We start from the raw sequence: 12,489 nt of genomic DNA on the forward strand, positions 1-12,489 counted from the left end.
CCCGAATGCCTGCTGCTTAAAAAGCTTCAATTCCGGCCAGGTGCGGTGGGTCATGCCTGTAATCCCAGCACTTTGGGAGGCCGAGGCGGGTGGATCACGAGGTCAGGAGTTCGAGACCAGCCTGGCCAATACAGTGAAACCCTATCTCTACTAAAAATACAAAAATTAGCTGGGCATGGTGGCGGGTTCCTGTAATCCCAGCTACTTAGGAGGCTGAGGCAGGAGAATCGCTTAAACCTGGGAGGCAGAGGTTGCAGTGAGCCAAGATTCCGCCATTGCACTCCAGCCTGGGCAATAGAGCGAGACTCCATCTCAAGAAAAAAAAAAGAAAAAGTTTCAATTCCCTCCTCATTTAACCCTTTCCCCATTTAACCAGATGATCAATTCTTATACCTTTAAACCACTCATCATCACATCATTATGAAATTATTGACTCCTTTTTTTCCCCCTACCAAATGCTCTATCAGGAGAAAAGCCAGTTTGCTGTCACCCCGACAGTTCTGAGTTTTGGGGTCACAAATGTCTCTACTTTTCATTCAACCCACTCTTCTATCAGGGAGGAGACAAGCCCCTCAATCAACAAATCTAAGTCACAGATAGCAGGAGACCCCAGACCCCTTCTATTAGCTTTGGATTTAGGCCCTGTCTCCCTGCTAGGGTGAAGCTGCCATCAGCTGAGAGGCGCTTTGGGCAGGCTGGCTTTTCAGGTGTGCAAACTGTGCAGGGCTGTGGGCTCAGAAGGGCCCTATATTGGTTTAAGGCTCTGCCATTGCCGTTTGAAATTATTTTATGTTTTTTATTTTGAGACAGGGTCTCACTGTGTCGCCCCAGGCTGGAGTGCAGTGGTGCGATCTCAGCTCACTGCAACCTCCGCCTCCTGGGTTCAAGCGATTCTCCTGCCTCAGCCTCCCAAGTAGATGGGATTACAGGCGCCCACCACCATGCCTGGCTAATATTTGTATTTTTAGTAGAGATGGGGTTTTACCATGTTGCAAAGGCTGGTCTTGAACCCCTGACCTCAGGAGATCTGCCCACCTCAGCCTCCCAAAGTGCTGGGATTACAGGTGTCAGCCACCACACCCAGCCTTTGAAATTTTTACTTTTTAATAGAGGCCTCACATTTTTAGTTTGCACTGGATTCCATGAGTTGCATAGCTGGTCCTGGTCAGGCATGATGACATCAAGCTTTCATGTTGGTACCTGTGGGGTCACCTGAACAACCTGACCCCATTTATTCAACCTTCTGCTGAGGCAGAGTAGCTAAGGCCACTTCTTAAATTGAAAGGCTCTTACTTTAAATACATTAATCAAAAATGACATCAGATGAAAAAATATACTTGAAAGAATAAAAAGGAACTGATAACAGTTACCTCCTAAGAGGAAGTAGTACTTTTTTTTTTTTTCTTGAGATAGAGTTTAGCTCTTGTCACCCAGGCTGCAGTGCAATGGCGTGATCTCGGCTCACTGCAAACTCTGCCTCCTAGGTTCAAGCGATTCTCCTGCCTCAGCCTCCCGAGTAGTTGGGACTACAGGCGCCTGCCACCACGCCCAGCTAATTTTTTTATTTTTAGTAGCGACGGGGTTTCACCATGTTAGACAGGCTGGTCTCAAGCTCCTAACCTCAGGTGATCCACTCATCTCAGCCTCCCAAAGTGCTGGGATTACAGGCTGAAGAATTACTTTTTACTACATAGCCTTTAATATTATTCAATGTTTACCATCTCTATATATAACCTTTCAAATGAATTTAAGATTTTCAGTCAACATACCAATTAGTCTCTATCTCTCCACCAAGTCTCTTGTTTCCAGAGCAGCTGTCTTTGGCCAGCAAATGTACTGTAATGGACACAACTGTTTTACACTGCTTCAAAGAGCCCTGAAGAGAAATTACTTCCCATCAGAAAAACTTTCTGATGGGAAATTTAACAGAGAAAGAACCAATAATAGGAGCTGCAAAATTTAGTTGGTTCCCTGTTGATTTATAAAGACTATTTGGGGTGGGCACGGTGGCTCACGCCTGTAATTCCAGCACTTTGGGAGGCTGAGGCAGGTGAATCACCTGAGGTCAGGAGTTTGAGACCAACCTGGTCAACATGGTGAAACCCCATCTCTACTAAAAATCCAAAAATTAGCCAGGCATGGTGGTGCATGCCTGTAGTCCCAGCTACTTGGGAGGCTGAGACAGGAGACTCCCTTGAACCCAGGTGGATGTTGCAGTGAGCGAAGATCACGCCACTGCACTCCAGCCTGGGCAACAGAGCAAGACTCCATCTAAAAAAACAAAAACAAAAACAAAAAAACACAACTATTTGGATATAGCTGCTGCTTTGGACTTGAAACAATGGCATTTTTCTGTGAACACTCAAGGATAAGAAATTCATGAACAGAAAAAGCAATAACTGGCTCCTGCTTACTTGCAGGGTTAAGAAATGTAAACTATAATACACTGTATATTTGGTGATAGCATCTCACACCTCTGAGCTTTGGACCCTTTCTCATTTATTTTTATTATTATGTTTTTGAGACAGAGTCTTGCTCTGTCACCAGGCTGGAGTGCAGTAGTGTGATCTCGGCTCACTGCAACCTCCACCTCCCAGGTTCAAGTGATTCTCCTGCCCCAGCCTCCCGAGTAGCTGGGATTACAGGCATGCACCACTATGCCCAGCTAATTTTTGTATTTTTTTTTTTAGTAGAGACGGGGTTTCACCATGTTGGCCAGGCTGGTCTCCATCTCCTGACCTCATGATCCGCCCGCCTCAGCCTCCCAAACTGCTGGGATTACAGGCGTGAGCCACCGGAGCCGGCCCCCTTAATTTATAATCACCTTACTCATGATGAATTCCTGGACGTAATTTATCATCATCCCTCATTTATAGAGTTAAATATAGGAAAAAAAAAAAGTGCCCATGCAGAATATATAAGAAAGCCAACACCTAGAAAGGGACTGAAAAATGCTCCTGGTCATTGGTCCAAAAACTATGAAAAAATCTTTTCCTTCTTAATCTCCAGTCAGGGACCAACAAGTCCTCGTGAGCAGCCACAGGAACCACAAGCGCTGGTTCAGTCCAACAAGGCAGGGAGGCCTCAGAAGAAAGTCCAAGCCTCATACAGACCTGCACTGACCACCCTGGAGAGATCTACCAATTCCAGGAAGAGCTCTTGTCTGAGAATAGGTGCTAAATGAATTTACATAATGATGGAGTGTGTACAATTTCTAATCAAGATATTGGCAATTTTGCCCAGAGAGAACATAATCTGAGATGCTTGCACTAACTTGTTAGCAAAATACCCATTTATTAAGAAAAAGTTGGTGTCCTTTGCTACCAAAAGGGAAGAAAAGGGGAATAAAACAAATACGTAGTTACTAGCAACAAAATAAGACAAACTAATCAGAATGCTGTTTATTGACAAGATAGGGTGTCACAAATACATCATTTAAAGGGAGAGAGGGGACATGAACAAGTCCAAAATCTTATACTCTGCACAGCAGCCCAGCAGGGATGTCCTCTCTAGAGATGGTTTATCAAGGGTACCCCATGAGAGGGCAGTTCCTGATGCAGCTGCCGGAAGAGCATCGCACACCGGTTCCTCTCCTGGGTCTTCCCCAGGGTATGGTAGAGTCTGGCCTGGAAGTAAACGACGTCCCTGATTCGCTCTTTGCAGTCAACCTTTGCAAAATAGTTCTTGGCTTCATTGAGGTTCTCGATGGCAGCCTCCAGAGCTGACGGAAAGGGGAAAATAACACACACATTTAACTCAACCCTTCACGTATAGTTTTCAAAACGTGGTATTTAGTTTTATTTGTTCAACAACTACCAGAAGATTCTTTTATATTCTCCATTCTTTGAGAGAGAAAAAACAAACCACTAGGGTGAGGTTTTCAAACAGGTCTTTAAGACTGGGCGAAGTGGCTCATGCCTGTAATCCTAGCACTTTGGGAGGCCGAGGCGGGTGGATCACCAGAGGTCAGGAGTTCGACGCCAGCCTGGCCAACATGGTGAAACCTCGTCTCTACTAAAAATACAAAAATCAGCCAGGTGTGGTGGCGGGCACCTGTAATCCCAGCTACTTGGGAGGCTGAGGCAGGAGAGTCACTTGAACCCGGGAGGCAGAGGTTGCGGTGAGCTGAGATCATGCCACTGCACTCCAGCCTGGGTGACAGAGTGACTCCATCTCAAAAAAAAAAAAAAAAAAAAAAAAGGCCGGGCGCAGTGGCTCACACCTATAATCCCAGCACTTTGGGAGGCTGAGGTGGGCAGATCACAAGGTCAGGAGTTCAAGATCAGCCTGACCAACATGGAGAAAGCCCTACTAAAAATACAAAAATTAGCCAGTCATGGTGGTGTGCGCCTGTACATATTCAGGAGGCTGAGGCAGGAGAATTGCTTGAACCTGGAAGGCGGAGGTTGCAGTGAGCCGAGATCACGCCACTGCACTCCAGCCTGAGCTACAGAGTGAGACTTTGTCTCAAAAAAAAAAGGTCTTTAACTCCTGACTTCTAGCCTGGTACTTGGCTCTATAGGGTTAAAATAGCCATTCACTTGTCCTCAGTCTTTCTGCCAAGCGTGCATGTGAAAGCACTTTAAATGCTGCATGAAATTTTAATATATATTTGTGAACACTCAGAACTTAAATGCTGTCCCAAATTTAATGTCTTTTCTTCTTCTGGGTCCTAAACTTTCAATGCTTTCTGGAATAGCATTGCCTAACAGTCTTCGTACAGCTTCCTACCTTCTGCTTTCTTCGGCTGATCATAGGAAGCTGCTGAAGCCACCTGGCACTTGGCCACTAAGAACATGGCACGACCTTTGTCCAGGATAGCCCCGTCAGCCAAGATGGGCTCGATGGCCATGTGGAGAAGACTTAAGGCCTGTTCTGGGATTCCAAGAATGAGCTGAAAAAGAAACATCATGGCACTGTACATACCCAAACCCACTGCCCTTCACCAGGAAGCGTTTCGTTTCTGGCAATTCTCTCCTGAATGGCTATCTCTGGCTTACCTTTTACCTGACATGTACTACGTTAAAACAGGAACCACATTCCTAGAAAACACAACATGTGACAATCTGATTTCAGACTATGACAAATATAGCAGGGGGCGGTTATTCACACTATGGAAAGGTTCCTGTCTTTACAAAAAGATCCAGCATTAATATCCTTTAGCTTGGTGATTCTGAGGGGTTGAACTAGGTGGGAGAAAGGTAACAATTCAGAAAATAACTCAAAAGAATAAAGCAAAAGAAACAAGAGATTCCGGTTGGTGTTAGTACATTTAAAAAAAAAAGAGAGAGAGAATTAAAATGGTACACTAGAGCTGGGCACAGTGGCTCATGCCTATAATCCCAACACTTTGGGAGCATGAGGCAGGAAGATCACTTGAGGCCATGAGTTCAAGACCAGCCTGGGCAACACAGCAAGACCCTGTCTCAAAAAACAAATTTAAAACAATTAGCTGAGCATGGTTGCACATGCCTGCAGTCCCAGTTATTCAGGAGGCTGAGGCAGGAGAATCACTTGAGCTCAGGAGGTCAAGGTTGCAGTGAGTCACAATCGTGCCACTGCACTCCAGCCTGGGCAACAGAGCAAGACTTTGTCTCAAAATAAAATAAAACTAGAAAACATCTACTTAACACACAAGAAAGCAGTAATGGAGGAACTGAGGGACAAAAAAGATATGACATATAGAAAACAAGGCAGGCGCAGTGGCTCACATCTGTAATCCCAGCACTTTGTGGGAGGTGCAGGCGGGCAGATCACTTGAGGTCAGGGGTTCGAGACCAGCCTGGCCAACATGGTGAAACCCTTTCTTTCCTAAAAATACAAAAATTAGCTGGGCATAATGGCACGCACCTGTAATCTCAGTTACTTTGGTGGCTGAGGCAGGAGAATCACTTGAACCCAGGAGGTAATGGATGCAGTGAGCAGAGATCACACCACTGCACTCCAGCCTGGGTGACAGAGTGAGACTCCATCTCAAAAAAAAAAAAAAAAATCAAATTAGAAATAATGACATTAAAGGCAAATGAGTTAAACTAATTAAAAGGCAGAAATTGTGAGAACAAACTTTTTTTTTTAAAGTATCCACTGTATGCTGTCTACAAGAGACTCACTGTAGATTAAAAGACACAAATAGTACTTTAAAAATTAGTCAGGCATGATGGTGCTCTCCTGTAGTCCTAGCTACTTGGGAGACTGAGTTGGGAGGATCCCATCAGCCCAGGAGTTCAAGGTTACAGTGAGCTATGATTGCAGCAATGCACTCCAGCCTGGACGATGGAGTGAGACCCTGTCTCTAAAAAAATAAAATAAAGACACAAATCAGCTGAAAGTAAAAGGATAGAAAAATATTCCATGCAAACAATAACCAAAAGAAAGCTGGAGTGCCTATATGAGTATCATACAATATAGAGTTTAAGTTAAAAGCCGTTACAAGAGACAAGGAAAAAGGAGGACATTATATACTCATGAAACAGTCGATTCATCAAGATATAACAATTATAAACAAACCAAACAACAGTGTTCCAAAGCATATGAAGCAAAAACTGACAGAACTGAAGGGAGAAATAGACAATTCAACAATAATAGGCCAGGCACAGTATCTCATGCCTGTAATCCCTGCACTTTGGGAAGCTGAGGCAGGTGGATCTCTTGAGACCAGGAGTTTGAGACCAGCCTGGGTAACATGGCAAAAACCCATCTCTACAAAAATATAAAAAATTAGCTGGTTATGGTAAGGCACACCTGTAATCCCAGATGCTCAGAAGAGTGAGGTGGGAGGATCACTTGGGCTCCGGCAGTTGAGGGTGCAGTGAGCCATGATTGTGCCATGGTATTCTAGCCTGGGCAACAGAGTGAGACTCTGTCTCAGACAAAATAAAACAAAACAAAAACCACAATAATAGTTGGGGAGCTCAATATCCCACCTTTCAATCACAGATAGAAAAATTAGACAGAAGATCAGCAAGGAAAGAGAAGACTTGAATGACACTACAAATGAACTGGCCCTAACATATATATATAAAGCATGCCACCCAATGATACATTAGAATACAAATTATTCTCAAGTGCATATGGAACACTTTCCAGGATAGACTGTGTTTGGGCCACAAAATAACACTCAATAAATTTAAGAATGAAATCATACAAAGAACCTCCTCTGATCACATTAAATCAAAAATCAGTAACAGAAGGAAACCAGAAAATTCACAAATATGTGGAAATTAACATACTCTTAAGTAACCAATGTGTCAAAGAATAAATCACAAGGGAAATTAGAAAATGCAATGAGGTGTATAAAAATACCACAGACTCCGGCTGGGTGCGGTGGCTCATGCCTGTAATCCCAGCACTCTGGGAGGCCAAGGCGGGCGGATCACCTGAGGGCAGGAGTTCAAGACCAGCCTGGCCAACATGATGAAACCCCATCTCTACTAAAAATACAAATATTACCCAGGTAGCCAGGCACAGCGGCTCACACCTGTAATCCCAGCACTTTGGGAGGCCGAGGCAGGCAAATCACGAGGTCAGGAGATCGAGACCATCCTAACACGATGAAACCCCATCTCTACTAAAAATGCAAAAAAAAAAAAATTAGCCTGGTATGGTGGCACATGCCTGTAGTTCCAGCTACTCAGGAGGCTGAGGCAGAAGAATCACTTGAGCCTGGGAGGCAGAGGATGCAGTGAGCTGAGATCGCGCCACCGCACTCCAGCCTAGGCGACAGAGTGAGACTCTGTCACACACACACAAAAAAATTACCCTAGTGTGGTGGTACACGTCTGTAATCCCAGCTACTTGGGAGGCTGAGGCAGGAGAATTGTTTGAACCCAGGAGGCAGAGGTTGCAGTGAGCCAAGATTGTGCCACTGCACTCCAAGCTGGGTGACAGAGCAAGCCTCTGTCTCAAAAAAAAAAAAAATACACAGACTCTCATTTATGAAATTTGTGGGATAAAGTACAAATTTATGAAATATAGTTCTCAAGGAAATTTATAACTGTAAAGGCCTACATTACAAAAGAAAGAAGATCTCAAATCAACAAGCGAATCTTCCACCTTAAGAAACTAGAAAAGAGGCTGGGCGCGGTGGTTCACGCCTGTAATCCCAGCACTTTGGGAGGCCAAGGCGGGTGAATCACCTGAGGTCAGGCGTTCAAGGCCAGCCTGGCCAACATGGCGAAACCCCGTCTGTATTAAAATCACAAAAATTAGCCAGGCGTGGTAGCATGCGCCTGTAATCCCAGCTACTCGGGAGGCTGAGGTAGGAGAATTGCTTGAACCTGGGAGGCGGAGGTTGCAGAGAGCCAAGATTGCACCATTGCACTCCAGCCTCGGTGACAAGAGCTAAACTCCATCTCAAAAAAAAAAGAAAGAAACTAGAAAACGAAAAGCAAACTAGACCTAAAGCTAACTAACAGAACCAAGGAAAAAATAAGGATTAAAGTGGAGATAAACAAAATGGAGACTAAGAGAACAACAGAGAGAATCAATAAAACCAAAAGTTGGTTCTTTGAAGAGATCGACAAAATTGATAAACTGTTAGACTGACCAAGAAAAAAGAGACAAGACTCAACCGAAGTCAGGGATGACACCGGGGACTTTACTAACAACCTTACAAAAGTAAAATGGATTATACAAGAATACCATGAACAATTCTATGCAAGAAATTAGATAAACTACGTAAAATGAACAAATTCCTAGAAAGACCAAACTACTAAAATTGACTCAAGAAATAGGAAATCTGAATAGACCTATAACAACTAAAGAGACTGAATTAGTAACCAAAAAAACTTCCAACAAAGAAAAGCCCAGGGCCAGACTGCTTCACTGGTGAATTTTACCAAACTTTAAAACAATTAACACCAATCCTTCTCAAATTCTTCCCAGAAAAAGGAGAAGAGAGAATACTTTCTAACTCATTTTGTGGGGCCACTATTACCCTAATACTAAAGCCAAAGAAAGATATCACAAGAAAACCACAGATCAACATCCTTTATGAATACAGATGCAAAAATTCTCAACAAAATACTTGCAAACCAAATCCAACAGCACGTTAAAAGGAACGTACACTATGACCATGTGAAATTTACTCCAGGAATGCAAGGTAGTTCAATACACAAATATATAAATAAAATGAAAGAAAAAATCAGGGCTGGGCGCAGTGGCTCACGCCTGTAATCCCAGTACCTTGGGAGGCAGAGGTGGGTGGATCACGAGGCCAGGAGTTCAAGACCAGCCTGACCAACATGGCCAAACCCTGTCTCTACTAAAATACAAAAATTACTTGGGCATGGTGGTGCACACCTGTGATCCCAGCTACTTGGGAGGCTGAGGCACAAGAACTGCTTGAACCTGGGAGACAGAAGTTGCAATGAGCCAAGACTGCACCACTGCATTCCAGCCTGGGCAACAGAGTGACACTCTATCTCAAAAACAAACAAACAAAAACCCATATGATCAAATCAATCAATGCAGAAAAAAAAAATTTGACAAAATCCAATACCTTTTCATGAAAAAAACACTAAATAAACTAGGAATAGAGGGAACTTCCTCAACCTCTATAAAAAACCCACAGCTAGCATGATATTTGATGATGAAAGACTGAACGCTTTCCCCCTACAGGAACAAAATAAAGACATACACTTTTTTTCTTTTTTTGAGAGGGAGTCTTGCTGTTGCCCAACCTGTAGTGCAGTGGCATGATCTCGGTTCACTACAACCTCCAGCTCCTGAGGACTGAGTTCAAGTGATTCTCAGTCCTCAGCCTACCTAGTAGCTGGGATTACAGGCATGCACCACCACTACACTCAGCTAATTTTTCTATTTTTAGTAGAGACGGGGTTTCACCATGTTGTCCAGGCTGGTCTCGAACTTCTGGCCTTAAGTAATCTGCCTTGGCCTCAAAAAGTGCTGGGATTACAGGTGTGAGACACCGAGCCAAGACACACACTTTTGCCACATTTATTCAACATGTATTGGAAGTTTTACTCAAAGCATTTAAGCAAGAAAAAGAAATACAGGGCATCTAAGTGGGAATGGAAGAGGTAAAACTATCTCTATTTGCAGATGACATGATCTTATACATACAAAACCATAAAAAAAAATCCCCAAAACCTGTTACAGGTAATAAGTTTGGCAAAGTTGCAGGATATAAGATCAATATAAACTAGCAATGAGCAACCCAAAAATAAATGTTTTTAAAAATTTCATTTAAATTACCATCAAAAAGAATAAAATACTTAGGAATAAATTTAACCAAGGAAGTGAAAGATTTATATACAGAAAGCTACAAAACATTGTTGAAGTAAGTTAAAGATCCAAATAAAAGGAAAGACATCCTGTGTTCATGGGTTGGAAGAGAACAGCATTAAGATGGCAATGTTCTGCAAACTGACCTACAGATTCAAATACAATCCCTATCAAAATTACAACTACTGTTTTTGCAGAAATGAACAAGCTAATTCTAAAATCAACATATAATTGCAAGGGATGCTGAATAGCCAAAACAATCCTGAAAAAGAACAAAGACGACTCCCACTTCCTGATTTCAAAACTTACTACAAAGCTATAGTAATCAAAACAAAGTGGTACTGGCATAAGGGTAACATATAGATCAAGGGAATAGAATTGAGAGTCCGAAAATAAACCTATATATCTACGATCAGTTGTTTTCTTTTTTTTCTTTGATCAACTGGTTTTTAACAGGGGTACCAAAACCATTAAATGGGGAAAGAGGAGTCTTCAACAAATGGTGCTAGAATAACCTATATCCGTATGCAGAAGAATAAGAGTGGAGCCCTATCTCATAGTATATACAAAAATTAACTCAAAATTATTCAGACTTAAACATAAGCATTAAAACTATAATACTGTGAGAAGAAAACATAGAAGAAAATCTTCATGACATTAGATTTGTCAGTCTTAGACATGATACCAAAAGCACAAGCAACAAAAGAAAAATAAATTGGACTTCATAAAAATTTTAAACTTTTGTATATCAAAAGACACTAACAAGAAAGTGAAAAGACCAAACACAGAACAGGAGAAAATATTTGTAAATTATATATCTGATAAGGGTCTAGTATCCACAATATATAAATAATTTTTACAAGTGAACATCAAGAAGATAAACAACTTAGTTAAAAAACAGGTAAAGGATCTGAATAGACGTTTCTCCAAAGAACATATGCAAATGGCCAATAAGCACATGAAAAGATACTCAACATCATTAGTCATTAGAGACATGCATATCAAAACCACAGTGAGACACCCCTTCATACCCACTAGGAAGGATGTAATAATTAAAAATGGAAAATAACAAGGGTGGGCAAGATTGTGGAGAAATTGGAACCCTCATACATTGCAGGTTGAAACAAAATGGTGCAGCCACTGTGGCATTTCCTTAAGAAGTTAAACACAAAATTATCATGACTCAGCAATTCCGTTCGTAGGCATCAAATGAAAACAGGTATTCAAGCCCGGGCGCGGTGGCTCACGCCTGTAATCCCAGCACTTTGGGAGGCCGAGGTGGGCGGATCACGAGGTCAGGAGATCGAGACCACCCTGGCTAACACAGTGAAACCCCATCTCTACTAAAAATACAAAAAAAAAAAAAAAAAAAAAAAAAAAAAATTAGCCGAGCGTGGTGGCGCGCGCTTGCAGTCCCAGCCGGGCGCGGTGGCTCACGCCTGTAATCCCAGCACTTTGGGAGGCCGAGGCGGGCGGATCACGAGGTCAGGAGATCGAGACCATCCTGGCTAACACGGTGAAACCCCGTCTCTACTAAAAATACAAAAAATTAGCCGGGCGTGGTGGCGGGTGCCTGTAGTCCCAGCTACTCGGGAGGCTGAGGCAGGAGAATGGCGTGAACCCGGGAGGCGGAGCTTGCAGTGAGCCGAGATCGCGCCACTGCACTCCAGCCTGGGCGACAGAGCGAGACTCCGTCTCAAAAAAAAAAAAAAAAAAAAAAAAAATACAAAAAAATAGCTGGGCGTGGTGGCGGGCGCCTGTAGTCCCAGCTACTCGAAAGGCTGAGGCAGGAGAATGGCATGAACCCGGGAGGCGGAGCTTGCACCACTGCACTCCAGCCTGGGTGACAGAGCGAGACTCTGTCTCAAAAAAAAAAAAAAAAGAAAACAGGTATTCAAACAAAAGCTGTACAGAAATGTAAAGAGCCGCTATTCATAACAGCCAAAAGGTGGAAACGACTCAAATGCCCATCAGCTGATGAATGGATAAGCAAAATGTGATCTAACCATACAGTGAAATATTCTTCAGCCATGAAAAAGAATGAAGCACTGATATCTATTGCTACATGGATAAAACCTGAAAACATCAAGCTAAGTAAAAGAAGCCAATCAAAAAAGGCCACATTTATATGAGTCCAGTTATGCAAACTGTTCAGAATAGGCAAACTCATAGAGACAGAAACCGGTGAGAGGTTACGAGAGGCTGGGGGAAGGGAGGACTGGGGAATGACTGCTTAATGGGTAC

General features: G+C 42.9%; 1 protein-coding gene across 2 annotated transcripts in view; it reads right to left on the reverse strand.

Moving 5' to 3' along the window:
* Nucleotides 1–3,386: 3,386 nt before the first annotated feature.
* The window catches only part of ANAPC5 (anaphase promoting complex subunit 5), a 44,499-nt gene continuing 35,396 nt past the window's right edge, over nt 3,387–12,489 (reverse strand). For both annotated transcript variants that reach the window (XM_003952336.6, XM_001166076.4), the window contains exons 16-17: nt 4,732–4,894; nt 3,387–3,721 (exon numbers count right to left, since the gene is read on the reverse strand). In XM_003952336.6, coding sequence (XP_003952385.1) covers nt 3,510–3,721; nt 4,732–4,894 — 375 coding nt within the window. In that variant the 3' untranslated portion in view covers nt 3,387–3,509. The remainder of the gene's footprint in view (nt 3,722–4,731; nt 4,895–12,489) is intronic.

Source organism: Pan troglodytes, chromosome 10, assembly GCF_028858775.2.
Source record: "Pan troglodytes isolate AG18354 chromosome 10, NHGRI_mPanTro3-v2.0_pri, whole genome shotgun sequence".
In the NCBI taxonomy this organism is placed as follows: domain Eukaryota; kingdom Metazoa; phylum Chordata; class Mammalia; order Primates; family Hominidae; genus Pan; species Pan troglodytes.